General features: G+C 58.5%; 1 protein-coding gene across 3 annotated transcripts in view; it reads right to left on the reverse strand.

The window, feature by feature from the left end:
• NBEAL2 (neurobeachin like 2) overlaps nt 1-27596 on the reverse strand; it is a 31185-nt gene that overhangs the window by 3212 nt on the left and 377 nt on the right. The window contains exons 2-49 of one of the 3 annotated variants that reach the window (XM_063167539.1): nt 22699-22787; nt 21796-21948; nt 20504-20585; nt 18067-18359; nt 17912-17994; nt 16547-16632; nt 14910-15177; nt 14708-14814; nt 14141-14218; nt 13733-13816; nt 13516-13614; nt 12151-12722; nt 11929-12061; nt 11731-11850; nt 11320-11650; nt 11140-11222; nt 10937-11029; nt 10471-10642; nt 9919-10052; nt 9678-9837; nt 9482-9584; nt 8976-9120; nt 8696-8854; nt 8453-8612; nt 8225-8310; nt 7152-7802; nt 6901-7079; nt 6667-6826; nt 5833-5970; nt 5110-5415; nt 4868-5017; nt 3968-4125; nt 3763-3887; nt 3480-3600; nt 3234-3391; nt 2994-3127; nt 2802-2909; nt 2246-2341; nt 2044-2168; nt 1820-1960; nt 1606-1736; nt 1417-1526; nt 1221-1338; nt 1049-1146; nt 853-969; nt 686-775; nt 442-551; nt 181-353 (exon numbers count right to left, since the gene is read on the reverse strand). In XM_063167539.1, coding sequence (XP_063023609.1) covers nt 181-353; nt 442-551; nt 686-775; nt 853-969; nt 1049-1146; nt 1221-1338; nt 1417-1526; nt 1606-1736; nt 1820-1960; nt 2044-2168; nt 2246-2341; nt 2802-2909; nt 2994-3127; nt 3234-3391; nt 3480-3600; nt 3763-3887; nt 3968-4125; nt 4868-5017; nt 5110-5415; nt 5833-5970; nt 6667-6826; nt 6901-7079; nt 7152-7802; nt 8225-8310; nt 8453-8612; nt 8696-8854; nt 8976-9120; nt 9482-9584; nt 9678-9837; nt 9919-10052; nt 10471-10642; nt 10937-11029; nt 11140-11222; nt 11320-11650; nt 11731-11850; nt 11929-12061; nt 12151-12722; nt 13516-13614; nt 13733-13816; nt 14141-14218; nt 14708-14814; nt 14910-15177; nt 16547-16632; nt 17912-17994; nt 18067-18359; nt 20504-20585; nt 21796-21948; nt 22699-22787 — 7570 coding nt within the window. Of the gene's footprint in view, nt 1-180; nt 354-441; nt 552-685; nt 776-852; nt 970-1048; nt 1147-1220; nt 1339-1416; nt 1527-1605; nt 1737-1819; nt 1961-2043; nt 2169-2245; nt 2342-2801; nt 3128-3233; nt 3392-3479; nt 3601-3762; nt 3888-3967; nt 4126-4867; nt 5018-5109; nt 5416-5832; nt 5971-6666; nt 6827-6900; nt 7080-7151; nt 7803-8224; nt 8311-8452; nt 8613-8695; nt 8855-8975; nt 9121-9481; nt 9585-9677; nt 9838-9918; nt 10053-10470; nt 10643-10936; nt 11030-11139; nt 11223-11319; nt 11651-11730; nt 11851-11928; nt 12062-12150; nt 12723-13515; nt 13615-13732; nt 13817-14140; nt 14219-14707; nt 14815-14909; nt 15178-16546; nt 16633-17911; nt 17995-18066; nt 18360-20503; nt 20586-21795; nt 21949-22698; nt 22788-24314; nt 24375-27596 lie in introns of those variants that run through there. The other 2 variants (XM_063167499.1, XM_063167413.1) reach the window with 2 other exon arrangements.

Genomic DNA, 27596 nt, shown 5'->3' on the forward strand with positions numbered 1-27596 from the left:
CTGCTGCTCCTCACCCCGCTCCAGCTCTGTGGTTGGAACCTGAATTGTCCCCAGGAGATGGAGACACTGGGAGATGCCCCTCATGGTGTCACCTGCTTCCCACCATGGCCCTACAACCCCATCAGGGCATCATCAGATCATCATCATCATCATCATTACCACCATGGGAGGACGACGTACCTATGTGCCGGGTGATGTGCCCCACCACCTTGCCTTTGGCCAGCGAGGTGACACGGAGGCTGTTGTCCCAGTGTCCCCCGCTGAAGAGCAGCTTCCCATCAGGGGACACGGCCAGCGTGCGCGAGCTCAGGTCGGCCCCGGGGGCGAAGGGGCCCTGCAGGAACCGCTGGGTCCTGTGGGGAGGACGTGGGATGGTGGTGGTGGTGGATTGGTGGCACCTCCAGGGACCATCCCTGGGGACCCCGTGCCCCAGTGGCTCACTTGGCGTTGGTGACAGTGGGGTCTTTGGTGAAGCTGAAGTAGTTGGAGATGTTCTTGTCGTAGGGCAGCCAGTTATGGGTCCCCAACAAGCCGTTGGCACTCACGGTGACCTGGGCAGAGGGGCAGGGGAGGTGACATCATTCTCACTGCCAGGATCCTCTCTGGTTTGGTGCTGGGCCCCCACTGGACCAGCAAAACGTCCCCATGCCTCAGTTTCCCCACGCCTCAGTTTCCCCACACTCACCAGGATGTCGGGGGATCCCTGAGTGATGAAGGAATGTGCCTGGTTCTTGGGGACCACGGCCTGCACCAGGGCCACCCCATCGCTGATGCCCTGCGGGGACACAGCAGCTGCTGGGCACCCTGCTGGCCACCCCACCCCTCCCAGGGCTGCCCCGGGGGTGTCCTCACCTCCACAAAGAAGGACTTGAGCTGGCCCAGGTTCTCGAAGACGTTGGGGGAGCGGGTGTCGAGGGTGGCCAGCCTGCGGGCGGCGCTCTCCGCCGACAGTCGGGCGGGGTGCGGCTCCTGGGGGCGCAGGGCACCCGTCAGAAGTGGGGAGACTCCGCAAAAGGGGCCGGTTTTGGGGGCTGGGGGTCTGAGCTACCTTGAGCAGCTGGCAAGGCGTCTGCCCAAAGTTGCTGATGATGCCCTCCAGAGCCTTGCGCTGCGTCTCGTCGGTGATGGCGTCCAGGTCCACAGCCCCTGTGGGTGGGGATGGTCATGGTCACGGGGACACACCCCCGGCAGTGTCCCCCTCCCTCTGCCCCTCAGCTCACCCTCGTAGGTGCAGTAGTAGAAGACGTTGAGGGCCTCCACGGCGGCAGGGCCGCGCTGCTTGTACCCAAAAATGAGGTCGATCCACTCGTGGAGGTGGGCGGAGACATATTCCGACTCCTGTCCAAGGATGGGGGGTCAGGGTGGGGTGGGAATGGCCCTGGACACCCCCAGGGCTGGAGGGGCTCCCCATCTCACCAGGGCTTTGCGGTGCTGCTGGATGAAGTCCTCGCGGGAGCGCGCCCACCGCGGCAGCACCACGTCCCCAACCTTCTCATTGGAGAGCTGGAGGCAGCCCAGGTCAAAGCCTGCGGGCAGGATGAGGATGGTGAGGGACAGACACAGACCCCGCTGTGCTCCCCTGGTGGTGACAATGGTGTCCCTTACCGTTCTGGTTCTCCAGGAACTCTGGGAAGTAGAAGAACTCTGGGATGAGCTCCTTGACATCCACCGGGTTCTCCATGCGGGCTTGCCACGCCGCCGGCACCGAGTGGAACTGCCGGTCCGAGCAGTCAAACCTGGAGGCACAGCACACCTGGCTGCAGCCTGGCTGTGCCCACGATGATGTCCCCTCTGCAGGACCCACCTGCCAGGTGCCCACCTGCCGCTCTGCAGCTGGATGTGGAGCGTGGTGAAGGGCTCGGTGCGGATCAGGTAGTGCATGACCCCGGCGGCGTTGGAGTAGTGAGTGCCGTAGTGGAACTTGTCCACCGTGCCCGTGGGGTCCTCAAAGCTCTCGTACCTGCAGGCCAGGTGGGATGGGGTTCACCAGGAGCTGGCCAGGTGCTCCCTGCACCCCCCACCCGTGGTTTGTGGGGTACTCACTTCTCCTTGACGTCGCGGGCGTGCCGCTCGTTGGCCACGCCGATGGGCTTGGACAGGTCCCGGAACACGGCCGGGTTGGTGAGGTCCAGGGTCTCCGAGACATAATCCCGCAGGATCCAGGGGAACTGGGTGGGGGCGGGAGGTGGGTGAGGTGTGGGGGCACCGGGTCAGGGTGGGGACAGGGGGGGACACAGGGGCTCACCACGGGGTACTGGGACAGGTCGTTGTAGGTGCGCCCTGCGATGGTGTTCAGCTGCATGAGGTACTCGAAGTTGGAGATCTCCCGCAGGACCCATTTCTGGAGAGAAGGGAGAGGGAGGAGATGGGCTTGGGGGGAGAGGAGACAGGGCAGACACCCCCCACCACATGGCAGCGCCTGTCCCTTGGCTATCCCTGGTCCCAAAGTTGTCCCCAGTCTTATGGCCATCACTAGTCCAGCAGTTGTCCCAGAACTGTGGCCACGTCCACCCCACGGCCATCCCTGGTGCTACAGTCACCTCTGGTCCAATGGACACCCCCATCCCACAGCCATCCCCTGTTCCATGGCCATCCCATGTGCCAGAGTTGTCCTTTGTCCCATGATTGTCCTCACCCCATTGCCAACCCAGGTCCCATGGCCACTCCCAACAGCCATCCTTCATCCTCTGTCCATGTCCATGCCCATCCCTGGTCCCATAGGCATCCCCACGCTGTCACCCTCCCTTTTCCACCTGGGAAGGGGACACACAGAACATGGACAGGTGTAGTGGGGCTGGTACCTGTGTGAGCCCCGAGGCTTTGAGCAGCTCCTGGGGGGACCGGCTGCCGAAGTAGGTCTGGTTGGGGGGCCGCAGGCCAAGGATGCTGGAATACACCTTGTTCCTCACCTGGAGGGGACAGAAGGAGCTGCCGGAGCTCGGGCAGAGCCGTGGCCCTGGGAGGGAGCTGGGAGGGGATGAGGGGGTCCCCACCTTCTTTCTGAAGTTGAGGAAGTAGTTGGCCTGGTCGATGAAGAAGAGCTCGAGGGCGGAGCGGCGCAGGTTGTAGCGGCGCAGGTGGACCTCGCGCAGGTGGGACAAGGGGCGCTTGAAGTCGTAGCCGATCCCTGCCGAGGGTGGGGGCACGCAGAGCCCCCCAGGGGTCACCATCCCGCCATTCCCGAGGCAGGGATGGGGCTGGGTGGGGGTTCCTCACACCCCTCAAGGAGTTACCTCCCTCCGTCTCCTCCTTCTCGCTGCTGCCGTCGTAGAAATAAACGTGCTGGGTTGTCACCTCCAGGCGCCCAGGGACCACGGCCACCGTCGTGATGAGCTCGCAGTCCTCCGACACCACCAGCTTCTCCCGCTGGCTCTGCTCCTTGGGCTCAGCCCTGATGGCACAGCGGGGTGAGGACACTCTGGTGACACTCCCAGCCAGCCCGGGTCAGCCCGTGCTGCGGCAGGGGTGGGGTCACTCACTGGTTGTCCAGGACAGGGAGGTCCTCCTCGGCCAGCTGGTCATCCTCCAGCTCGCTCACCTTGGCCTCCTTGGCCATGGCGAGCGGGAGGGACTCGGCGGGGTTCTGGAGGTGGTCAGCTCCTGAAATGAGGAGGGGTCAGCAGGACCCTGAGCTGGGAGCAACTTCTGTGAAGTGCCCCCAAATTCAGCACTGTCCATGCCATCTCCCAGCCCAACCCCACCAGTGACATCCTTGCCCGTGGCACGGGAGGACCCACGGGTGCCCCAGTGCCACCACCTCACCCAGATTGTCCCGCAGGGCGCTGGCCTCCAAGTGTTGGTCGAAATTGAGGTTGGGCACCAGCTTCAGCCTCATCCTGGAGTAGGTCTCGGCACTCGACAGCTTCCAGCGAACCTCGGGTGGGTTCCTGGGGAACAGCTGGGGGTGAGGCACCCTGGGGACCCCCCGGCTGTGCCACCCCTCCCTGGGGACAGGGCGGGCACTCACCGGTCGGCCCAGGCGGAGCGGGGCGAGGTGAGCAGGCGGCACAAGGAGCGCCACTGCTTGAGCACGGTGCTGTGCTGGTTGTTGGCCTGCTTGAGGACGTTGGCGTGCCGCGCGTTCTCCGCCTTGCAGCGCTTGGCCGCCGGCTCCAGCACCAGCTCCTGCCAGGGGGCACCAGGGGGAGGTGACAACAGGGCTGGGGATTGGGGACATCCATAGGGTGACGTCCTCAAGGTAAGGAGAACATCGCCAGGATGATGTGGTTGGGATGAGGTGTGTGTCCCTGGGATGAGATCCCCAGGATGAGGAGCACGTCCCAGGGATAATGTGCCTGGAATGAGGAGCACATGCCTAGCACATTGTCCTCCCCAGTGTCCCCAGGAGGAGAAACACTTCCTGAAGGCAATGTCCCCATGGGGTGAAGAGCTCAACCCCAGGATTAATACCCCAGGGAGAGGAGCACATTCCTAGAATGACATCCCCGGGGTGAGGAACACATTCCCTGCATGCCATCCTTGGGGTGAGGAGCCTGTCCCCAGGATAAGGAACACATCCCCTGGATGACACCCTTGGAGTGAGGAGCATGTGTCCAGGATAAAGAACACATCCCCTGGATGACATCCCTAGGGTGAGGAGAATGGCCCCAGGCTGAGAAGAACCCAGAAAGACATCCTAGGGGTGAGGAGCCTGTCTCCAGGCTAAGGAGAACCCAGAAAGACATCCTTGGAGTGAGGAGCCTGTCCCCAGCATAAGGAGCACATCCCCTGGATGACATCCTTGGAGTGAGGAGCATGTCCCTAGGCTGAGGAGCACCCAGAGTGACACCCCAGGGGTGAGCAGGGTGTCCCCAGGATAAAGAGAACCCCCCAGGGTGACATCTTGGGGACGAGGAGGTGGCAGCACCTGGAACAACTTGCGGCTGGCCGCCTTCTCCTGCTCCCGGCGCTGCGAGCTGCTCATCATGGCATCGTAACAGGCGTTCCAGAAATTGGACATCAGGTCGTGGCTCCTGGCAAACGTGTCCATCTCAAACTGGGCCATGGTGGGCTGCACCTGCACGGGCAGAGAGGCATCCCCAGGGCTTGGCACCCACCACCCCTCATCCAGGCAACCCCGCAGCGACCATCCCGCCCCACGGCACCCACGTGCTTCTCGATGAAGCCCCGCCACTCCGGGGTGGTGCAGAAGAGCTGGAAGTCCTCGTAGAAGGTGGGGCTGCCGTTGGTGGGGGGCAGCGAGGGCAGGAACTGCTGCAGCTGCAGGGTCTCGTAGCACTGATCCATCAGCGTGCGGATGATGGGCACCAGCCAGGAGAAGGCCTCCGACCTGGAGTCCAGGGAGCGCCGCAGGGGCGTCTCCAGCTTGCCCAGCAGGTAACAGGCCTCGTCCCTGCGCGGGGCCGACGTGGTCTGCAGGAGGCTGTGCAGCTTCACGTAGGCCAGGGAGTGCAGCTGGGGGGACAGGGCGACAGGGGACGTCAGGCAGGGCCACCTCTTGCTTCTTTTCAATAGAAGCAAATTTCTTAAAAGAAGGGAGGTCTTAAGAGTTGAAGCCGTAATTAGAGGTAAATCGCTGTCCTAGGGGAAGATTTGTTCCACTTCCTCATTCATTTTCAGTAACGTGGAAGAGTTAGTAAAGTGTTTTAAGTGTACTGCACGTTATGCCAGTTTATATATTCATTTGTTTTGCGCCTCTCAAGTAACATGATGAAGGCTAACCCAATTTATTATGACAAACTACGCAGGTAATTGGAACTACATTTAGATCAAATCTATTACTCCATTAAACCTGCATTTAAAACGAGCAGCAAATGGACTTCGTGGGGTGTTCAATGTAGCAGAGAGGGGTGCCCAGGGAGGGTGACCCACCTGGGGGTCCTGCAGCAGGATGTACCCCACGAGCACCCGCAGCCCCGTCTGCGCCATCTCCTTCAGCTCCGAGGTGCCGTTGGCCAGGTGGTGCCACACGCCCAGCTTGTCCAGCAGGCTGCTGACCCCCTCGTAGATCTGGGGGGACACCGTGAGCCCCCAGCCCGGGCAGGAACCCCGGCCCTGCTGAGCCAGCAGCCCCACCACCCAGCCCTGCTCGGATTCGGGTTTGGGTTCACGATTTGGTTAGAACACAACTTGTGACAAACCGGGTTTGGCATGAGGTTGGGGCTCAGGATTTATGGTCAGGGGTCAGATTTAGCGGTATAGGGTTGGAGTTGGGATTCAGCTTTAGGACAGAGGTATAGCAGTAAGGTTTAGGATTAGCATGTAGGAAGTACAGTTAGATCACAGGCTGTGAGTTAAGGTTAGGGTTTAGGTTTACAGAAAGAATTAGGGTTAAGATTAGAATTAAGGGTTGGGCTTTATCACAAAGATGTGGAGTTAAGGTTTAGGATCATGATTTAGGAGGAACAGTTAAATTTAGAATTAGGGGTTAGGATTAAGGTTTAAGGATTAGGATTGGGGTATAATTTACGATTACAAATAAGGCAGAGGTTATTTCCTAAAATTAGGATTAGGCTTTGAATTAAATCAATTAAATTGAGGCTGAGGTTATTTCCCAAGGTTGGGATTAGGCTTTGATTTCAATTTGGGAATAAGCCTGTCCCTAAACCAGGACAGGTTATGTTCAAGTTCTGCAGGTGGGGCCGGTTTTAGGGCCAGGGCTGACATTAGGGATTAGCAGAGGAATCCCTGCTCACTCCCATCCACCTTCTCGCTCCACAGGGCCTGGTTGTTGTGTCCCTCGGAGAAGAGGAAATCCTGGAGCAGCCGCAGCAGCTTCAGGGCGTTGTGGGTGAGCCCGGGCAGCGCGGCCGGGCCCGACTCCTTCAGGTCGGTCAGCGCCGACTCCAGCATCATCTCCAGCAGGCTGTGGGACAGCAGCAGCAGCTCCAGAGGGTGCCCTTCCCTCGGGATCCACCCCGGGACGCGGGCGGGCCTCACCTGCGCTTGATCTCGTCCGGGGGCCGCACCAGCTCGCAGGCCGTGCCCAGCTTGGTGAGCACGGAGAAGACCTGGCCCCGCTCCCTCCAGGCCGCCTCGTCCCAGCCCTCCACCCCGCGCCACGTCACCGAGAAGATGATGTTGGTCAGGAGGTTGCACAGCTCCTCCTCGGGGGTTTGCTGCCAGCGGAGAGCGAGGTGAGAGGCGCCCGCAGCGCCCCGGGAAGGTGGGGACGAGGGTTTGGGGCTCACCTGGGGGTTGCTGGTGTTGGAGACGTTGTCGCTGGGCAGCACGTCCTGGTAGCTGCTCTCGTCCAGGACGTTGGACAGGCTGGAGCTCTTGCGCGCTCGCATTCCCGGGAAGGGCTTGAAGCTCTCCAGGGGTGAGGGGGTGCCGGGGCCACTGGCCGGGGTCTGGGTGCCGCTCTCGGCCGTGGCCATGGAGCTGGTGCTGGCCAGGTCCAGCCCCAGGTCGAAGGGCGACGTGGAGAAGGGGGACAGCGGGTGGTAGACGCCGTCGAAGGCGGGACCGTCGCCGGGGTTGGAGGACGAGCGGCTGGCCCGGTCCGAGGAGTCGAAGGACTTGAAGTTGTAGGAGTGGAAGGACTTGGTGCGGCCGCTCGGGGAGATGGAGAGGTCAGAGAAGCCCTCAGAGAGCTCCTGGTCCGAGGCCTCGTATCCCAGCGGGAGGAAGACATCGAGCTCCTGGAGCTCGGCGGGTGGCGGGCTCGTCCCCGAGGGCTCGGAGAGGCGCAGCAGCTCCGGGCAGCCCGCGGGGCTCAGGCTGGGCTGGCGGCACTCGTACGACTCCTTCACGTAGAGCTTGGTGAGCGTGTCCTGCCAGCCCGCCAGCCTGGCCAGCTGCTTCACCAGGTCCTGCTGCGCATAGATCAGGTGGAAGAGCTGCAGGAGAAGGAAAAGGAGATGGAAAATTAAGGACGTGGGATGCTTCTGCCCCAGCTCTTCCTCTCCCAGAACAGGAGCGCCCCAGATCCTCCAAAACCATCACGGGGTGCTGGAGCTGCACCATTTCCATGCTGGCAGATCTGTGTCACCGCCATCCCCACGGCAACCATTTTTGGGCACAGCTGGGTGTCCAAGGAGCTCAGCCCTGGGGTGACACCTCTGTCCCCTCTCCCAGAAACAGCAGCACCCCAGATCCTCCAAAACCATCACGGGGTGCTGGATATGCACCATTTCCATGCTGGCTGATCTGTGCCACCACCATCCCCATGGCCACCGTTTCTGTGTACAGCTGGGTGTCCAGGGAGCTCAGCCCCGGGGTGACACCTCTGTCCCCTCCCTCTGTGTCCTGCCCCGCTCACCTTGCGGCAGATGTCGAGTCGGATGCTCAGCTCAGCCCGGTGGGACAGGTACACCACGGCCACCAGGTCCTTGTAGTTGGGAGGGTCTGTGGACAAGGAGAGTCAGCACAGTGGTGGGACACTTCCTGCTGTCCCCAAAAGCCACCAAGCCCAGCCGAGCCTCGTGGGAAGCCACCAGCAATGACACCATGGCTGGGATGGTGGCCTGGTTTGTCTGGCACACGGTACCTGCCCCCAGGACCTGCTCCGAGAGGCAGCGGAAGAGCAGCATGGAGCCGGGAATGTCGCTGAGGTAGGAGATGAGCCCGTGGTACCCGATGTCCTTCAGCTTCAGGCGGCTCTTGCTGCGCTCGGGGACCTTCTCGTACTTCAGCATCTTGTAGAGGACCTGGTGGGACAGCGACAGGAGGCCACCTGGCTGTGACATCCCTGCTGGGGGCAGCAGGAGGTGGCGCTGGGGACCTGCCCTACCTTGAAGACCCTTTCCCTCACTTCATCCGAGAACCTCTTCTGCACCAGCAGGGAGAAGAGCAGCTCCACGTGGCCCGGCTCGAAGAGGAAGGCGAAGAGCTGCTCCTGGGCTGGGGAGCCCTTCAGCAGGCTGTGGATCACCTCCAGCGCCCCACACACCTGCAGGGCACCGGGATGGTTGTCCACTGCCCTCCGAGTGTCCCACTGGGATCTCAGTGCCTTCTCCCCATCCCATGATTCGCTGAGGGCTGTGGGGACCATGGCGTGGCCGGTGACACACCTGCTGCTCATCCTGTGCCCCTGCCAGGTAGTTCAGCAAGCTCTGCATCTCCTCCCCGGAGAAGCTCCTGCAGAAGAAATCCTTCACCAGGCTGAAAAGGGATGTCTGCACCGTCCTGATGTCATCGGTGGCCGCGGTCTTCTCCCTGGAGGTGTTGATCAACAGACATGCGTGGGGATGTGTCCCTTGTCACCAACCACCCACTGCCAGCATCGTCCCAAATCCCAACACAAAGCCTGAGGAGCTCCAGGGATCTTCTGCCACCCCACACATTTGGGTGTGCTTGTTGCAGAAGCCACCACACTCTTGGTGGCTGCTGGGGGTGGATTTTGGAGCTGGGATGGGACATGGAAGGTCCTGAACCCACCACAATGCTCTCACTCTGGTAGGAGAGACGTTATCCCACAAAAGTGGTGTTTAGCCAAACCACAGCTCCCAGGGGTGAAGCCCACCCTCAATCCCACCCTGTCAGCATTCCAGGATTCCAGCCCCGTGGGGCAGCTGACCCGTAGTAGATCCGGATGGAGTCCAGGATGAACTGCACCCCGTACTTCTTGCGGATGCGCTGCTTGTGGTCCTTGACCACGCTGGCCAGGTACTGGATGTGACCTGCAGGGAGAAGGTGTCAGGGTCCCATGGGTGGGATGGGTGTCAGGATCCCATCCCGTGGGATGGACATTCCCAGGCGGTCCCTGCTCCCACCTAAGCGCACGGCGAAGTCGCTGTTGCTCCAGATGCGGAAATCAAAGAGCAGGTGTTGGTAGAGGAGGTGCAGCAGGAACCCGCTGCCCTCGGAGGCCACCTGCTCCATGAGGATCTGCGAGGCCACCAGGGTGCTCATGTCCAGCAGCGTGCCAGGGACCTGTCACGGGTGACAGGGGACACTTCCAGCCCCTTGGGAATGGCAGGGACGGTGGGACGGGGTTTTGGGAGCCTCCCAGACCTTGTGCAGCAGCGCTCCGATGATGGCCGGCCCGTGGCACTGCACCAGGCTCTCCTGGTTCACGGCGTGGTTCCGCAGGAAGTTCTTCACCAGCAGCAGGAAGGCGGCCACGCTGTTCCTCTCCAGCCTGCTCTCTGCAGGGCACCAGGAGCTGTGAGCCCCAGGCCCCCCCGAACCCAAACTGCCTGGAGATCCCAGCTGCTGTGTCTCCAAACTTTTCACCCTGTTCTCCTGCTTTCTCCAGATTTAAGACGATGGAAGTCTCTGCTGCTTTCAGCTTGGGAATGAGCAGCTGGATGTCAGGAGAAAGCACGTTCCACCCACGCCAAAGGTTCCTGGAGCCACCCTCACCATCCCAGAACTGTTTGTTTGTGACTAACTGAGTCATAACAATATCCCAAGGGGTTCTTCCATTACCCTGTAACTCCTGGAGCCTCAGGCAAGACCTGTCCTGCCCGTGGTGGACACCTGCCAGGTCCAGGAACCCCTCTGCAGTCACCTCCAGCCACCCCAGCAGGACAGCTCCTGCTTCCCACCCCCTGAACTCCTCACCTGAGGACTTTCCCAGTGGGATGAGCATGCCCGGGGCGTTCCTGGAGGACGTCAGCTCCGGCCCCACCAGGTCGTTGGTCTCCTGCTCATCCTCAGGCTCCTCTGTCTTGGACACCACCTGCTCGAGCAGGGGCAGGAGCACCCCCATCCCACCCACGCAGTTGACCACGTCCTGGGGGAGGGAAGGAGAGGCTTTGCTGGGTGGTGACACCAGTGTGGAGGAGGAGGAGGAAGTCCATGGCAGCTGGGGTCCCCAAAAGTCACCCGTTCCCCTGCGCCACCCACAGTGTCCACCCTGGATGATGAGGACCCATGGGACAGATGGGTCACGGTGGACACAATACCACAGGGAGAGTCCCTGCAGGGTCCAGGGGACCTGTGGGGGTCCTGCCCTGGGACAGTGCCCCAGGAGGGACACCCTCCCTCCAGGCCATGGGGTGGACAGGTCACCCTGTGCCCTGCCTACCTTGATGTCCCAGTTGACCACCTTGTGTCCCGTCAGCCTCCCGTCCAAGCTGTGGCTGGGGGAGAGGTCCAGGCAGATGTTGTTCCTGCAGGCCTGGAAAAGAACACCAGGGGAGCATCCTTATGCTCCTGGACACGTCCCTGGTGGCACAGGGTCCACCAGCGCTGTCCCTGTCCCCAGGGGGGTGGGACACCTCAACTCACCTGGGGGGTGTAGTACAGCAAGAGTTTACTGCTGAGCTCCACCAGGTCCCCTTCCAGTGTGAACGGGGATGTGACATTTGGTCCTGGAGGAGAGGGCTGGGGTGAGCTGGGACGTGGTGGAGGAGACCCCGGTCACCACCAGCACCCAGGGGACATCCTGCATGCGCCACCCTGACACACCTGCACAGAAGAGAGCCTTGACCTGGGCTTGCTGCAGAGCCTCACAGAAGATGGCCACGGAGCCCAGGTGGCCCTCCAGCGAGGTGGGGCTGCCCCACTCCGTGTCCTGGCTTCCCGCTGCCGTGGTGGCCACCACCCCCTCCGTGGGCAGCTGGGTGGGGGTCCAGGAGTGGGGACCGAGGGTGGCAGGGACGGACTGGGAGCGCCCCAGCACGGGGTGTTGGGTGAAGACCAGCTCTGGCCCGTGGGGTGCCGGAGGGTGGCTGGCAGCGGCGGCGGCCGTCGTGGTGGTCCGGTGGCCAGCAGAGCCGATGCAGCAGGAGGTGAAGGACTGTGAGGGAGAAGGGGTCACACGCAGCCCCCAGGGAGGCCATGCTGAAGGGTCTGGGGGGTGCTGGGAGGATCGCCCACCTCGTGGAGGGAGGGGAAGCGGAGCTGTGCCGTTTTCCGCAGCTGTCCGTCGGCGTAGATGCTGACGATGTTCTGGCCGAAGGGCCGGCGGCCGGCAACGTGGACAATGTCAACGCAGTGCTGGGGGGACAGAGAGGGACATCAGGGCGTTGTGGTGTCCCTGATGGGGACAGGGACGGGGATGGGGATGATCCTCACCCAAGCAGAGTCATTGAAGGCAACCTCGGGCAGTGCCACTGTCATGTAATCCTTCTTGGTGCACACGGCCACCACCAGCACGCCGCCCGCGGTGAAGAACGCCTCGAAGCCCGTCCCGCCCGCCGTGAAGAAGCTGGTGGAGAAAACCATGGAGAAAACCACGGTGGGGACGGTGCTGCTGCCCCTCCCCACCCTCCCCTCTCCCCCTCCAGCGAGCATCACCTGTAGAGCTGCCTCCTCTTCGGCCTCGCTGGCGGCTCCGGCTCCTCCTCGCTCAGGCACAGCCAGGCGTGGAAGGCGAAGGCGCCGCCGGGCCACTTCTGGATGGTGGGCACCATGATGCCAGCCATGCCGGGGCTCAGGTCGAAGCTCTGCAGCGCCCGGGGAGGCCCCTCGCCCCTGGCCATGCCGGACAGCGCCCGGATGACCGGAGCCACGTAGGGATGCGGCCCCCGGCCCCGCTCGCGCCGCAGCAGCCGCAGGAGCTGCCGCAGCTCCCCGGGCCGGATGGAGAGGCTGCCCAGGGAGCGCAGCAGCTCCAGCAGGTTTTGGGAGCAGGCGCTGGGAAGAGCTGGCTCGGTGGCCAGGGCGGCCAGCAGGGAGCCCACCATGCCCGCCTTGACGCAGGTGAGGCGGCTGGGCAGGGAGGCCTCGCAGAGGCGCCGCAGCCACGCCGACAGGAACTGCTGGAGATCCCGGCACTCCAGCGCCGGCAGCCACGCCAGCAGGATCAGCAGGGGCTGCTCGTTGCGGATGGGAAGCACTGGGAAGGAGCTGTGGTCGCCCTCCACTGCCTGCAGGGACACAAGAAGGGGTTGGTGCAGCTCCAGTGCTTGGAGAGGGATGGATCCATCGCAGGCAGAGACCTTGCGTAGGCCCTTGCACATCCAGAATCTTGGAGACTCCCATGCAGCCAGAGTTTGACGACCCCAGACATCAAGGGGTCTCATGGATTAAAGACCTTGGAGACCCTGGTGCATCAAGTATGTCAGAGACCTTTATGCAACAATCCTTTTGGAGATCCAGTGCATGAAGAATTCTGGAGACTCCATGCATCAAGAATCTTATGTACCCCCATGCACCAAGGATCTTGGAGATCCTCATGGATTAGGGTCTTGGAGACTCCCATGCATTAATAGTTTTGGAGATACTGCACATCCAGAATTTTGGGGGACCCCAAGCATCAAGGATCTTGGAGACCTCCGTGTATCAAGGATCTTGGAGATCCTCATGCACCAAGCATTCTGAGGATTCTTGTGCATCCAGAATCTTGGAGCATTAAGAATCTCTGTGCCTGAAGTGCCTTGGAGGCCTCCACGAAACAAGGATCTCAGAGACCCTCATGCATGAAGCACCTTGGAGACCCTCCTGTGTCCAGCAGTACCAGAGTGAGCAGCTCCACATCCAACAGGGCTCAAAACTCCCAAACCCAAGCACAACTCCGAGTGAAAGATGGACCCAGGACCCGTTGGGAGCAAGCTGCTGAGAAACCAGCAGAGTGGAGAGGATGGGGGGCTCAGAATGGGGCTGAGATCCACCCAGTGCCGACAGCTTTGCCCAGGATTCAGGAAAAGTGGGAATGCTCACCATGTTGAGGAGCTCCTGGAGCAGATGCTGGGTGGGCTGGCCCTGGCTCCTCAGCACCTCGTAGAGGTGGGTGTAGCCAATGCGCTCCTTGAACACCTCCTGGAGGCACAGGGACAGTGCCAGCTGTCACCTGGGGCTGAGCCACCTCAGCCCGGGTGAAAACACCCAAATCCCTCTGGTTTTGTGGTGTCCTCCTCAGGGGAGGTCCCCTGCCCACCTTGGCCGAGGGCGAGTTGCTCATGATGGCCGTGAGCACCCTGAGGGCGTGGACAGCGATGGTGTCGGAGCTGCTGGCACTGACCTGCGGGGACACGGGAATGGGGACGTGGGGATGAGGGGACACAGCCCACCAGGGGTGGTGGTTGGGTCATGGGTACCTGCTGGGACGTGGGGATGAGGGGACACAGCCCACCAGGGGCGGTGGTTGGGTCATGGGTACCTGCTGGGACATGGGAATGAGGGGACACAGCCCACCAGGGGTGGTGGTTGGGTCATGGGTACCTGCTGGGACGTGGGAATGAGGGGACACAGCCCACCAGGGGTGGTGGTTGGGTCATGGGTACCTGCTGGGACATGGGAATGAGGGGACACAGCCCACCAGGGGTGGTGGTTGGGTCATGGGTACCTGCTGGAGTCCATCCCCATTCCGTGTGGGAATCTCGTCCTGGGCTTCACCCGCCTCCTGCGAGCTGCCGAGGTAGAGCTGTGGGACACGGGTGGGCATGGGACACTGGGAGGGGCTCTGGAGGTTCCCCACCCCAGGGATGTGTCCCAGCATCATTCAGATCCAGAAATGGTGAGGATGGAGATGGAGATGAAGATGGAGGTGCCCAACCCCGGGGTCCCCAAAAGGGACAGATCACTCTGTCCCATGGTCAGTCAGAGCTGGGAAGGGCGAGGATGGAGATGAAGGTGGCAAACCCTGGTGTCACCAAATGTCAGTCCCTGGATCATTTAAAGAGGAAAGGGGAAAGGAAAGGGAAAGGAAAGGGAAGGGAAAGGAAAGGGTGAGGATGGCGATGAATGTATCCAAAGTTGGTGTCACCCTATCTCAGGTTTGTTTAGCATCAGAAAGGTGACAAGGACGAAAATGAGGATAGGGATGATGATGGAGATGGAGATGGAGATGAGGACAAGGATGAGGATGAGGAACAGGGGATGGGGATGAGGACACTGCGGTGCCACCCCATACCTTGCTGTTCTGGAGCAGGCGGATGATGTGCTCGAAGCAGTTGTTGCTGAGGAACACGGCCTGGAGCACCGGCCGGTCCTGGCAGCTCAGCATGGCCGGGATGGCATCTACAGACACACACACACAGACAGACAGACAGCCAGCCTGTCTCAGCCCCATCCCACCCCACATCCCCACACCCCACATCCCGCTCCCCACCTACCCAGCATGAGCACGCGCAGGGCGATGAGGCCGCCGGGCGGCGCGGGCAGGTGGGAGTTGAGCACCCTGAAGAAGCCGTCCAGGAGGCTCCGCAGGGACACGGGGCCGGCGCCGGGGCTGGAGCCGTGCAGGACGTGCACCGCCGCCACCACGGAGCGCAGCGTCACCTCCAGCAGCGCCGGCGACGCCGCGGCCCCGCCGCCACCGCGCTGCAGAACCCCCAGGAGAACGTCCAGAGCCGCGGGCGTGATGGCCTGGAGCGCGTTGGGCTGCGGGGATGGGAACGGGGGGAATTGTGTCACCCGTGGCACTGAGCCCTGCACTGAGCCCTGCACTGAGCCCGTTGTTTACTGAGCCCAGACCCCCAGCGCTGCAGATTTTACCCCGGGGGTGTGAATTGTTTTAAAGCCAATTTTGAAGTCATTGATTGAATTGATTTTTGGTTGCTGCGGAAGTTAAAACTGATTTTGGGTCCAAATATTTATATTATATTATATCATATCATATCATATCATATTATATTATATTATATTATATTATATTATATTATATTATATTATATTATATTATATTATATTATATTATATTATATTATATTATATTATATTATATTATATTATATTATATTATATTATATTATATTATATTATATTATATTATATTATATTATATTATATTATATTATATTATATTATATTATATTCCAAGGAGTTTCCAGCCCAGAGCTGAACTGGACTAGAAGCAGCAGCTTCAGCTTAAAATCTTCCCATTACTTAATTATTTAATTAATTTTGACAGTTTAATGTGATAGTCCAGGAAAATAATTTACTTCAGTAATTTATTTATTATATTTAAGTATTTAATAATTAAGTTTAAATGAAGTTTAAGTATTATAAAGTTATAAATATATTTATAACTTTAGTTTTTAATACATTTAAGTTTTAAAATAACTTCATTTAATACTTTAACTATTCAATAATTTAATTATTTAACTTAATTATTTAAATTTTTTGGTTTATTTTATTATTTCTTTTATTTCATTAACAGTATTATTTTATTTAATTTTTTAGTTTTATTTTATTATTTTATTTGTTCTACTTCATTCTTTAATTCCTAATTTAATAAGTGTTTAAAATAATTTTATTTCATTTTAAATTATTTTGTCTTGTTTCATTATTTTGTTTTATTTTATTTTATTTTATTTTATTTTATTTTATTTTATTATTTAACACTTTAGTTGTATTTAAATTTTAACTATTTTGTCTTGTTTTATTATTTTGCTTTATTTTATTTAATTATTTATTTTAATACTTTAATTTTATTTAATTTTAAATTATTTTGTCTTGTTTTATTATTTTGTTTTATTTTATTTTATTTATTGTAATACTTCAATTTAATTCTTCAATTTAATTACTTAATTTAACATTTCTGAAATCTGAATCTTTAATCTCTGAATGTTTAATTTACTTCTTCAATTTAATTACTTAATTTACGTTTCTGAGCTGATCCCACCAAATTTAGGGATGGAATATTAAACAGGATTTTTAAAAGCTTTGGAAAATTCAATGGTTTAATTCCAGCCTTGGAATGAACAAAACTTTGGGGTTTATGCCTGGAATGAGGAGCTGCCAAGGGTACCTTGGATCCGGAGAGGATGGCTCCAAAAAGATGGATAATCCGGAGCTGGATTGTTTCTGGGAGCTGCTTCCCGCCTTGGAAACTCTCTGTGAGGATGAGGAGGGAAGGATTTCATCACAGGAGCAAACAGCAAAACAAAAAAACCCCAAAACCACACAGAAAAAGGTCCTTTTCTAGCCAAAAATAGGGAAAAATCCTTTTTTCACCCCAAAAAACAGAGAAAAATCCCTTTCCTACCCAAATCCACCCCATGGGGGTGCTGGACCCTGCTGCTGATGGAGAGGATGAGGATGCTCCGCGTTTTCCAGCTCTGGTTGTGCCAGGGACGGGGTTTTGGCCCCAAAAAAGGGGATTTCTGCCCACCTCAGGTTCAGCTGGGGGTTTATGGCACGGAGTTCTGGGGGATTTTTGCAACGGTGCTGCCTCTAAACGGGGATTTTTGGGGCTTCCCTGATAAAAATCCCCCTTTGTGTTGATTTCTGCGGGTTCTGCAGGTGCTGCTGGGCTTAACTCCTGCTCTGGGATCCTGCTCCTCTTGCCAGGACACGGGAGCAGGTACGGGATCCCAAATTTCTGGGGCAGGTGTAGGATAACCTGGAACAGCATCCTATATTTGCCTTGGAATCCTATAATAGTCCTGGGATAGGTACAGGATAATCTGGAGCAGGTGTGGGATCCCATGTCTGTGGGATAATACAGGATAACCTGAACAGGTGTGGGATCTCATATTTGTGGGATAATACAGGATAACCTGAACAGGTGTGGGATCCCAGATTTGTGGGATAATGCAGGATAACCTGAACAGGTGTGAGATCCCATATTTGTGGGATAATACAGGATAACCTGGAGCAGATATGAGATACCCTATCTGTGGGATAAGTGCAGGACAACCAGGGATCCCAGATTTGTGGGATAACACAGGATAACCTGGGGCAGGTGTGGCATTCCATATCTGTGGGATAATACAGGATAACCTGGAGCAGATATGAGATCCCCTATCTGTGGGATAAGCACAGGATAACCTGGAGCAGGTGTGGGATCCCAGATTTGTGGGATAATACAGGATAACCAGCAGATATTGGACCCCATATCTGTGGGATAAGCACAGGACAACCTGGAGCAGGTGTGGGATAATACAGAATAACCTGGAGCAGGCATGGAATCCCAGATTTGTGGGATAAGCACAGGACAACCTGGAGCAGATATGGGATCCTTTAAGGTCCTTGGATCAATACCTACCTCTGAATACAACATCCCTCCATGGATTCTATAAATATTCCCTGATCCCACCCCCCCCATCCCTGGACACTCTCCCTATTTAGGGATCCCACACCAACCCTCCCCATTCCCAAATCCCAATTTTACCTTGGAAAAAGGCACCGAACTCGGGGGGCAGCGGGGCGGGGGCGAACTTGTATTTGCTCTTCTCCTTGGCACTGATGGATTCCCTGGAAAGGGAGAGGGGTGAGGGGGGGATCCAGGACTGGGGAGGGATTTTGGGATGCAGGGGGGTCCCTCACCCGCTCAGCTGCCGCCGCCAGGTCTGGTAGGGGTCGAGGAAGCACTCGCAGAGGTGCAGGGCGTGCAGCATCCCGTTCTCCAGCTGTGCCCGGCTCTCCAGCTGTGCCCCATTTTCTGGCCGTGTTCCCTTCTCCAGCTGTGTCCTCTTCTCCATCTGTGCCCCATTTTCCAGCTGTGCCCCATTTCCATGGCTCTCCAGCTGTGTCCCATTTACTGGCTGTGTCCCCTTTTCCAGCTGTGCCCCATTTTCCAGCTGTGCCCGGCTCTGCTCGTCCCCCGGGAGGCTCCGCAGCTGCCGGGAAAGCCAAGCTTTAATCCCTGACACACTCCAAAAATGGGATGAGCTTTTTGGGGGAGGAAATTCCGCTTTGTGGGGAGAATGAGATCATCAATCAATCAATCAATCAATCAATCAATCAATCAATATACCAATCAGAGACCAGAGCAGCACAAGCTGGGATGTGCTGACCAATCAGCAGCCAGATTCACACAACCTGTACGGCTGCTGACCAATCAGAACCCAGAGCTGCACTGACCAATCAGCACCTGTCACTGCAAGGCTCTTGGCCAATCAGCACCAGCTGCGGAACATGAACCAATCAAATTACAGAGCAACACAACCTGTACAGCTTTCAACCAATCAACATTAAGAATGATAGAAGCCACGGATTCATGGACCAATCGCCAACCAGAATAACATAACCTAGAGACCTGCTGACCAATCGGAACTCAGTCACACAGCCTGTGGACTCACTCACCAATCAAATCCCAGCACCATAACCTGTAGAGCTCCTGACCAATCAGAGCCCAGACTCACAGAATGCGTGGACTCAGTGACCAATGAGTGCTGAGCTCCTCCCCAGCCAGTCAGGCCCTGCCCATTCCCATTCCCAGGCCTGTTCCCAGTCCTATTCCCAATCCATTTCCTATTCCCATTCCCATGTTTGTTCCCATTCCTGTCCCCATTCAGATTTCCATGACCCTTCCCATTCCTGTTGCCCTTCCCACTCCCCATTCCCGTTCCCATTCCTGTGCCCATTCCCATTCCCACTCCCATTATCATGACTGTTCCCATTCCCCTTCCCACTCCCCTTCCTATTCCTGTGCCCATTCCCATTACTGTTCCCATTCCCACTCCCACTCCCACTCATGTTCCCATGACTGTTCCAATTCCCATTCCTTCGACTGATTCCATTCCTGTTCCTGCTCCCACTCCCATTCCCCTTCCCGCTCCTGTTCCCATTCCCACTCCCGTTCCCCTTCCCATCCCCTTCCCGTTCCCATTCCCACTCCCGTTCCCCTTCCTGTTCCTGCTCCTGTTCCCATTCCCGTTCCTACTCGTGTTCCCATTCCCACTCCCCTTCCTGCTCCTGTTCCCATTCCCGCTCCTCCTTCCACTCTCGTTCCCTCTCCTGTTCCCACTCCCGTTCCCATTCCCGCTCCCTCTCCCATTCTTGCTCCCACTCCCGTTCCTGCTCCTGTTTCCACTCACCTTCCTGTTCCATTCCTACTCCCATTCCCATTCCCGTTGCTGCTCCCACTCCCATTCCCACTCCCATTCCTGTTCCTGTTCCCACTCCCACTCCTGTTCCCATTCCCTCTCCCATTCCTGTTCCTGTTCCCACTCCCACTCCCATTCCCCCTCTGTTCCCGTTCCCACTCCCATTCCCACTCCTCCTTCCACTCCCGTTCCCTCTCCTGTTCCCACTCCTGCTCCCTCTCCTATTCCCGTTCCTGCTCCCGCTCCCTCTCCCATTCCTGTTCGATTCCTGCTCCCACTCCCGTTCCTGCTCCTGTTTCCACTCACCTTCCTGTTCCATTCCTACTCCCATTCCCGTTCCCGTTGCTGCTCCCGCTCCCATTCCCACTCCCATTCCTGTTCCCGTTCCCACTCCCACTCCTGTTCCCATTCCCTCTCCCATTCCTGTTCCCGTTCCCACTCCCACTCCTGTTCCCATTCCCTCTCCCATTCCTGTTCCTGTTCCCACTCCCACTCCCATTCCCCCTCTGTTACCGTTCCCACTCCTATTCCCACTCCCATTCCCACTCCTCCTTCCACTCCCGTTCCCACTCCTGCTCCCTCTCCTATTCCCGTTCCTGCTCCCGCTCCCTCTCCCATTCCTGTTCGATTCCTGCTCCCACTCCTGTTCCTGCTCCTGTTTCCACTCCCGTTCCCACTCCCATTCCTATTACCTCTCCCACTCCCATTCCCACTCCCGCTCCCATTCCCGTTCCCATTGCTGCTCCCACTACCGTTCCCACTCCCATTCCCGTTCCCGCTCCCATTCCCGTTCCCATTCCCGTTCCCACTCCCGTTCCCGCTCCCGCTCCCGTTCCTGCTCCCATTCCCGCTCCCATTGCTGCTCCCACTCCCGTTCCCGCTCCCATTCCCGTTCCCGCTCCCACTCCCGTTCCCATTCCGTTCCCTTTTCCCACCTGGCTCCCGCAGAGCCGCAGCAGCCGCAGCACGTGCGGGAGGCAGCCGGGGCTCCGGTCGGGCTGGATGTTCTCCAGGTTCCTGGAAGGGAAAACATCGGGAATTGACCTGCACGGCTGGGGAGGAAATACGGGAAGGGGGAAATTTTGGGGGGAATAAAGTGTTTGGGGCAGGGAAAATGCCATAAAAATTTCTTATATTTTACACAATTTTTATTATGTTATGTTGTGTTATTAATTTTTTTGTTATTCATAATAAAAATAACTTTTTTTTAGAGATGTGATGCAGTTTGGGGGGAATGATGGAATTTTGGGGAGAAGAATGGTTTCCTATTCTTATATTTTCATTACATTACATTATATTATTTATTATTATATTCAGTATTACCATTCAATATATTAACTATCAATAATAGTAATTATTTTCAATTTTTTAAAAAATATATAATGCATTTTAGGGAGGGTACTCCCCTGGGAGGGAATGATGGAATTTGGGGGGAATGATGGTTTAAAATTATTATATTTTTATTAGATTACATTATTAAACAATATTATTATTAATAGTCACGACTTTCTAATTATTACTTTTAGAGACATGATGCACTTTTGGAGGGGCATTACATTGAGGGAATGACAATTCTGAGGAGCAATAACGCTATTTTTAAATTACTCTATTTTTAAAATATTTTGTTATTTTGCATTATTATTATTGATATTGCAAAATATTTACAATTTATAATTATTTTTAAAATATAAAAATATAAATAGTATATAATATTTCTATTTTATGATAATAATAATAATAATAATTATTATTATTTTTGAAATATTTTGTTATTTTGCATTATTATAATTACGGCCAGTATTATGACTATTACTCTTACTACTATTAGTATTACTACTATTATTAAATAATAATAATATTATTTTCACTACTACTACTAAATAATAATAATAATAACATAATTTTATTATTATTATTATTATTATTATTATTATTATTATTATTATTATTATTATTATTATTATATTTTTCAAGTTTTGTAAAATTTTTCATGCACTTTAGAGGGGATGCTGCGACTGGGGGGATCCCAGATTTCACAGTGGGGTGATTCCCCTCAGGGAGGAATTCTATGGGGATTTTTTTGGGGTGGGGACCGCACACCCCCAAAGCCACCCAACGCTTTGGGACAAACGGGGACCTGGAGGGGACGCAGAACCCCCAGCGCTGGGGCTGCTTCGTGCTGGGAGCCCGGGACGAAGCGGGGGCAGAGGGATTTGGGGTCACCCACCTGCAGATGATGATGAAGAACTTGAGCAGCAGCAGGGCCTGGCCCAGCCCCGTCCCCTGTGTCCCCAGGGCCACGCAGTGTCCCAGCCGCTGGCTCAGCACCTGCAGCACCTCCCGCGGCAGCGCCGGGATCTCGGAGCCCGGCTCCTCAGGCCTGGCCGGGATCGGGGTGCAGGATGTCACCCCTGGCTGTCCCCAGGGCCCCCCTGCCCGAGGCACCGGATGGCTCCGACCACGGCGGGCGGATGAGGAGCCACAACGCCCACAGCGGCACGGCTGGGGCCCCACGGGGGGTGTGGGGACACACGAGGGCTTGGGGGGACACTCGGGGGTGCTGGGGTCACCTACAGGGGACACTCGGGGGTGTTGCTCAGGGATATTGGGGTCAGCCAGGGATGCTAGGGGTCATCCAGGGTGGTCACTCGGCGGTGTTGGGGGGCACTCTGGGATGTTGGGGTCATCCAGAGGTGCTGGAGGCCACTCAGAGGTGTTGAGGGTCTCCTGCAGGGGTCACTTGGAGGTGTTGGGGGTCACTCAGGGATGTTAGGGTCAGCCAGGGGTGGTCACTCAGGTTGCTGGGGTCATCTACAGGGGTCACTCAGGGATGTTGGAGGTTTCTCAGAAGTGTTGAGGGTCACCTGCAGGGGTCACTCAGGGCTCTTGGGGTCATCCAGGGGTGCGGGGGATCACTTGGGCAGGACATTTAGGGGCGCTGGGGTCACCCAGGGGTGTTGGAGGCCACCCAGGGATGCTGGAGGTCACTCAGAGGGATCATCCATGGGTGCTGGGGTCATCCCTGGGGGATCACTCGGAGGGTGTCTGGGGTCACTCGGAGGGTGTTTGGGGTCCCTCAGGGCTGTTTGGGGTGACTCAGCGGGGTCCCCGCAGGGTTTTGGGGTCCCACCTGCGGGGCTCCAGCGAGGGCAGGGCGATGACCCTCTCGAAGCTGGTGACGAAGGCCTCCAGCCACTGCTGCAGGTAGGACAGGTCCTTCTGCAAGGGAGGGCAGGGCTAGAGGCGGCAGCCAATCACGGCTCTCCATAGCCCCAGCCTGCAGGGATTGGTCAATCACAGCCAGAGAAACCAGCCCCGCCCTCTCAGGTGTGTGACACACCCCTGGGAGCCACTGACCAATCACAGCGCAGAACCGCACAACCTGTGAAGCCTCTGACCAATCAGAACCCAGAACTGCACAACCTGGGAAACCACTAACCAATCAGAGGCCAGCACAAACCTGTGGAACTCACTGGCCAATCAGCTCGCAGAGCACCTGTCCCTGCAGCCAATCAGGGCACAGCAGGCCCTGCCCGGCCCATCTGGGGTTGTGCAATGGGGACAGCGCGGACAGAGGGGGACAGAGGGGACTCACCCAGGCTGGGCACCCCAAGGTGCCACCTCCAGGTGTCCCACGTCCCTGAGCACCCCAGTGTGGCACCCTGGGGTCACCCCAGTCCTTGAGCACCCCAACAGTGCATTTTTGGGGTGCCCTATGTCCCTCAGCATCCTGGTGTGGCACATTTAGTGTCACTCGAGTCCCTGAGCACCCCAGTGTGACGCCTTTAGGGTCACCCCATCCCTGAGCACCCCAGTGTGACACTTTTAGGGTCACCCCCATCCCTGAGCACCCTTTGGGATCACTCACAGCCCCGGGCCCTCCAAAGCATCAATTTGGGGTCACCCACATCCCTGTGCACCCCACTGCGGCACCTTGGGGACACCCACGCCCCGATGCAGCACCTGGGGGTCACCCCAGTACCCTGAACACCCTAGTGTGGCGCTTTTAGGGTCACCCCATCCCTGAGCACCCCGAGTCCCCCATCCCCACGGGCACCGTCCCCCCTTTTCCGGGATCCCGCAGGCTCCCCCACAACGGGGCGGGGACCCCAAAATCCGCCTCCCCCGCGCTTCCCGCTCCCCCCCGAGTGTCCCTGGGGACGCGCCGGGGCTGTCCCCGTGTCCCCAGCGCCGGTACCTGTCCCCGGGGGTGCCCGCGGCCGTCCATGGCCCCGCAGCCGTGGGAGCGGCGCCGGCGCAGCGGGGCCGGAACGGGCTGCGGGGAGGGGGTGCCGAGGGGGGCCCCCCCTTTTTGTCACCGCTGTCGCTTGTGCAAAGCCACCAAAGAAAAAAAAAAAGCCCCAGAGCTCTCAGGAAATGCCAAGTCACCCGCGGCCCCAACGGCGCTTCCTGCCCCGCTGCCGCCTCGGGGACACCGGCCCCGCTTTGGGGACACCGGCCCCGCTCTGGGGACACCGGCCCCGCTTTGGGGACGCCGCGGTGCCACCGCCGCCCCCGGGATGTCCCCGAGCCCCGAGCGGTGGCGGCAGCACGAGGAGCCGCGTGGGTTCATCCCGGAATTCCCGGCAAATCCAAGCCCGAATCCCGCCCGAGCGCTGGGTTTGCCCCGGGATTCCCGGGGGTGCTGCAGCCCGGAATTCCCGGTGGGATCTCCCGGAGCCGCTGCCCCGGAATTCCCGGTGGGGTCTCCCGGAGCCGCTGCCCCGGAATTCCCGGGGTTCCCACCTGGAGCTGCTGTTCCGAAATTCCCGGGGCGCCCGCGCGGAGCTGCATCCCGAGCCCGGATTCCCGCTGCGCCCACCGGAGCGGCGCTGCCGCGTTCCGGTGTGCCCTCCCGGTGCCGCGGTCCCTCCCGGTGTGCCCTCCCGGTGGCGGTGGCGGTGCCACCCCGCGGAGCTGTCGCAGCCGGTTCCCGGCTGGCAGAGCCGGTTCGGCGGCTTCGGGGCTCGGCCGGCGCGGAGCCGCCTGGGAGCGCCGGGAATCCGAGCCGGGAGTACGAACCGGGAATGCCAGACCGGAATCCGAACCGGGGAATGCCCAACCGGGAATCTCAGCCGGGAATATCAGACCGGGAATCCGAACCGGGAATGCCAGACAGGGAATGCCGAGAAGGGAATGCCCAACCAGGAATCCGAACTGGGAATGTCCAACTGGGATTGTCGAACCGGGAATGCTGAACCGGGAATGCCCAGCCGGGAATGTTCAGCCCGGAATCCAAACCGGGAATGCCCAACCTGAATGCGGAATCGGGAATCCGAACCAGGAATGCCAGACCGGGAATGTGGAACCGGGAATTCCAACCGGGAATGCCCAGCCCAGAATCTGAACTGGGAATCCGAACCGGGAATGTCCAGCCCAGAATGCCCAGCCTGCAATCCGAACCGGGAATGTTGGACCGGCAATGTCGGACCGGGAATGCCCAGCTGGGAATGTCGAACCGGGAATGCCAAGCAGGGAATACCCAACCGGGAATGCCAGACCGGGAACATTGAACCTGCAATCCGAACCGGCAATGCCCAGCCGGGAATGTCGAACCGGGAATGTCGAACCGGGAATGCCCAGCCGGGAATGCCCAGCCGGGAATGTCGAACCGGCAATGCCCAGCCGGGAATGTCGCCCCTCCGCCGGGAGCCCCCAGGAAGCGACAGCGACAGTGGCGCGGGGATGTCACCCCTGCACTGAGCGACACCGGGGACACCGAGTGACCCCGCGGGGCTGGCGCTGGGGCCACGCTCCCGTGCTGGGACAGCTCGGCCACCCCTGGGGACAGCCCTGTCCCTGTCCCTGTCCCTGCCAGGCCGGCGACAGCGGCTCTGTCCTGGTTTAAAGCCACCACGGGCACCGCGGCCATGCCCGGGCCACCGCTGGGGGGTGGCGACAGGGACACGGCCATCGAGTGTGACAGGGACACGGCCATAGAGGGGACAGGGACACGGCCATCGAGTGTGACAGGGACACGGCCATGGAGGGGACAGGGACACTGCCATGGAGGGGACAGGGACACTGCCATAGAGTGTGACAGGGACACGGCCATGGAGGGTGACAGGGACACTGCCATCGAGGGGACAGGGACACGGCCATCGAGTGTGACAGGGACACTGCCATAGAGTGTGACAGGGACACGGCCATTGGGGGACAGGGACACGGCCATCGAGGGGACAGGGACACGGCCATCGAGGGGACAGGGACACGGCCATCAGGGGACAGGGACACGGCCATCGGGGGACAGGGACACGGCCATCGGGGGACACGGCCATTGTGGGGATATTGGCACTGCCATGGAGGGGACACCGCCATCACCTGGGCCATGTCCCCCATCCTTGTCCTCGCCAGGGCCTTGGGGACATGGCCGTGCCCAAGGCCACAGGGTTTTGCTGTGACCTGCCTGGGGAGGTGACACCGGGGTCTGGCCCTGTCCCTGGGGCCTCAGAGGTGGCACGGCCACCCCGCTGGTGTGGCACAGTGAGCAGGACACCCCGACAAGTGGCACCTGTCCCCACACAAGCGTGGGTGACACCTGTCCCCTGTGAGTGCCCTGGCAGCACAGTGGGTCCCTGCAGGGCCATCAGACCCTGGTGGCACCACATGTGTCCCCACGGACACGACAGTGTGACACATGTCCCCTGCCACCACACACCCCCTGATGGATGGCACCTGTCCCCTGTGTGGCCATGGGCACCGGGCAGAGCGGCACTGTCCCCACACAGCCACAGACAGCAGGAACAAGTGACACCTGTGACACACCTCAGTAATGGCACCTGTCCCCACCCAACCACGGCCACCTCCATGGTGTGGCACCTGTCCCCAGAGGGCCACCCTGACCATGTGGCACCTGTCCCCACATGGCCACAGTCACCTCAGTGGTGTGGCACTCGTCCCTATCCAACCACGGTCACCTCAGTGACTCCACAGCCACCCTGACAAGGTGGCACCTGTCCCCAGGGCACCACGGCCACCCTGACATTGTGGCACCTGTCCCTCTCCAACCACGGTCACCTCAGTGTCCCCATGGCACCACAGCCACCCTGACAATGTGGCACCTGTCCCCATGGTCACCCTGACATTGTGGCACCTGTCCCCACGGGACCATGGCCACCCTGACAATGTGGCACCTGTCCCCATGGTCACCCTGACAATGTGGCACCTGTCCCCAGGGCACCATGGCCACCCTGACAATGTGGCACCTGTCCCCACAGCACCACGGCCACTCTGACATTGTGGCACCTGTCCCTCTCCAACCACGGTCACCTCAGTGTCCCCATGGCACCACGGTCACCCTGACAATGTGGCACCTGTCCCCACATGGCCACAGCCACCCTGACATTGTGGCACCTGTCCCTCTCCAACCACAGTCACCTCAGTGTCCCCATGGCACCACAGCCACCCTGACAATGTGGCTCCTGTCCCCAGGGCACCACAGACACCTCGGTGCTGTGGCAGCTGTCCCCACACGGCCACAGCCACCCCGGTGCAGTGGCGCTGTCCCCATGTCACCCCCGATGTCCCAGCCCGTGGCCCTGTCCCCCCACAGGGGGTGTCCCCGTTTAGGGCTGCAGAGGAGGGTCCCGGGTGACACTGCAGGGCCAGCTGAGGTGACAGGCCCCAGGGATGTCCCCAACCCTCCCGGTGTCCCCAGCCCGGCCCACAGCGGCGCTTTTGGGGAGCGGTTTCACCCCAAAGCCACCTGGGGGTGACACGGAGGGGGGGTGGTGACACTCGGCGCCACCTCCCCTGCAGGACCCGCCCCCACCCGGGCTAATCGAGGACAAAACGACGCCCGAGCCGCTTTGGGGGTGGCGCGGGGGGGTCCCCACGCAGGGACCGCCTTGGGGACATCCCCAGGGTCCCCAAAGCCAACCCCAAATCCCCCCCGGCCGCGCTGTCCCCACCCTGCTGTGCCGCTCCAATGTCACCGCGCACCTGTCGCCGGGCGGTGGCGCCGGAGCGGGGGGGACACGGGGACCCCAAAGATCCTCCCGGGGAGGGCGGGGAGGGGCGGGGGGACCC

The sequence above is a fragment of the Melospiza melodia genome, chromosome 1 (genome assembly GCF_035770615.1).
Source record: "Melospiza melodia melodia isolate bMelMel2 chromosome 1, bMelMel2.pri, whole genome shotgun sequence".
Classification (NCBI taxonomy): Eukaryota; Metazoa; Chordata; class Aves; order Passeriformes; family Passerellidae; genus Melospiza; species Melospiza melodia.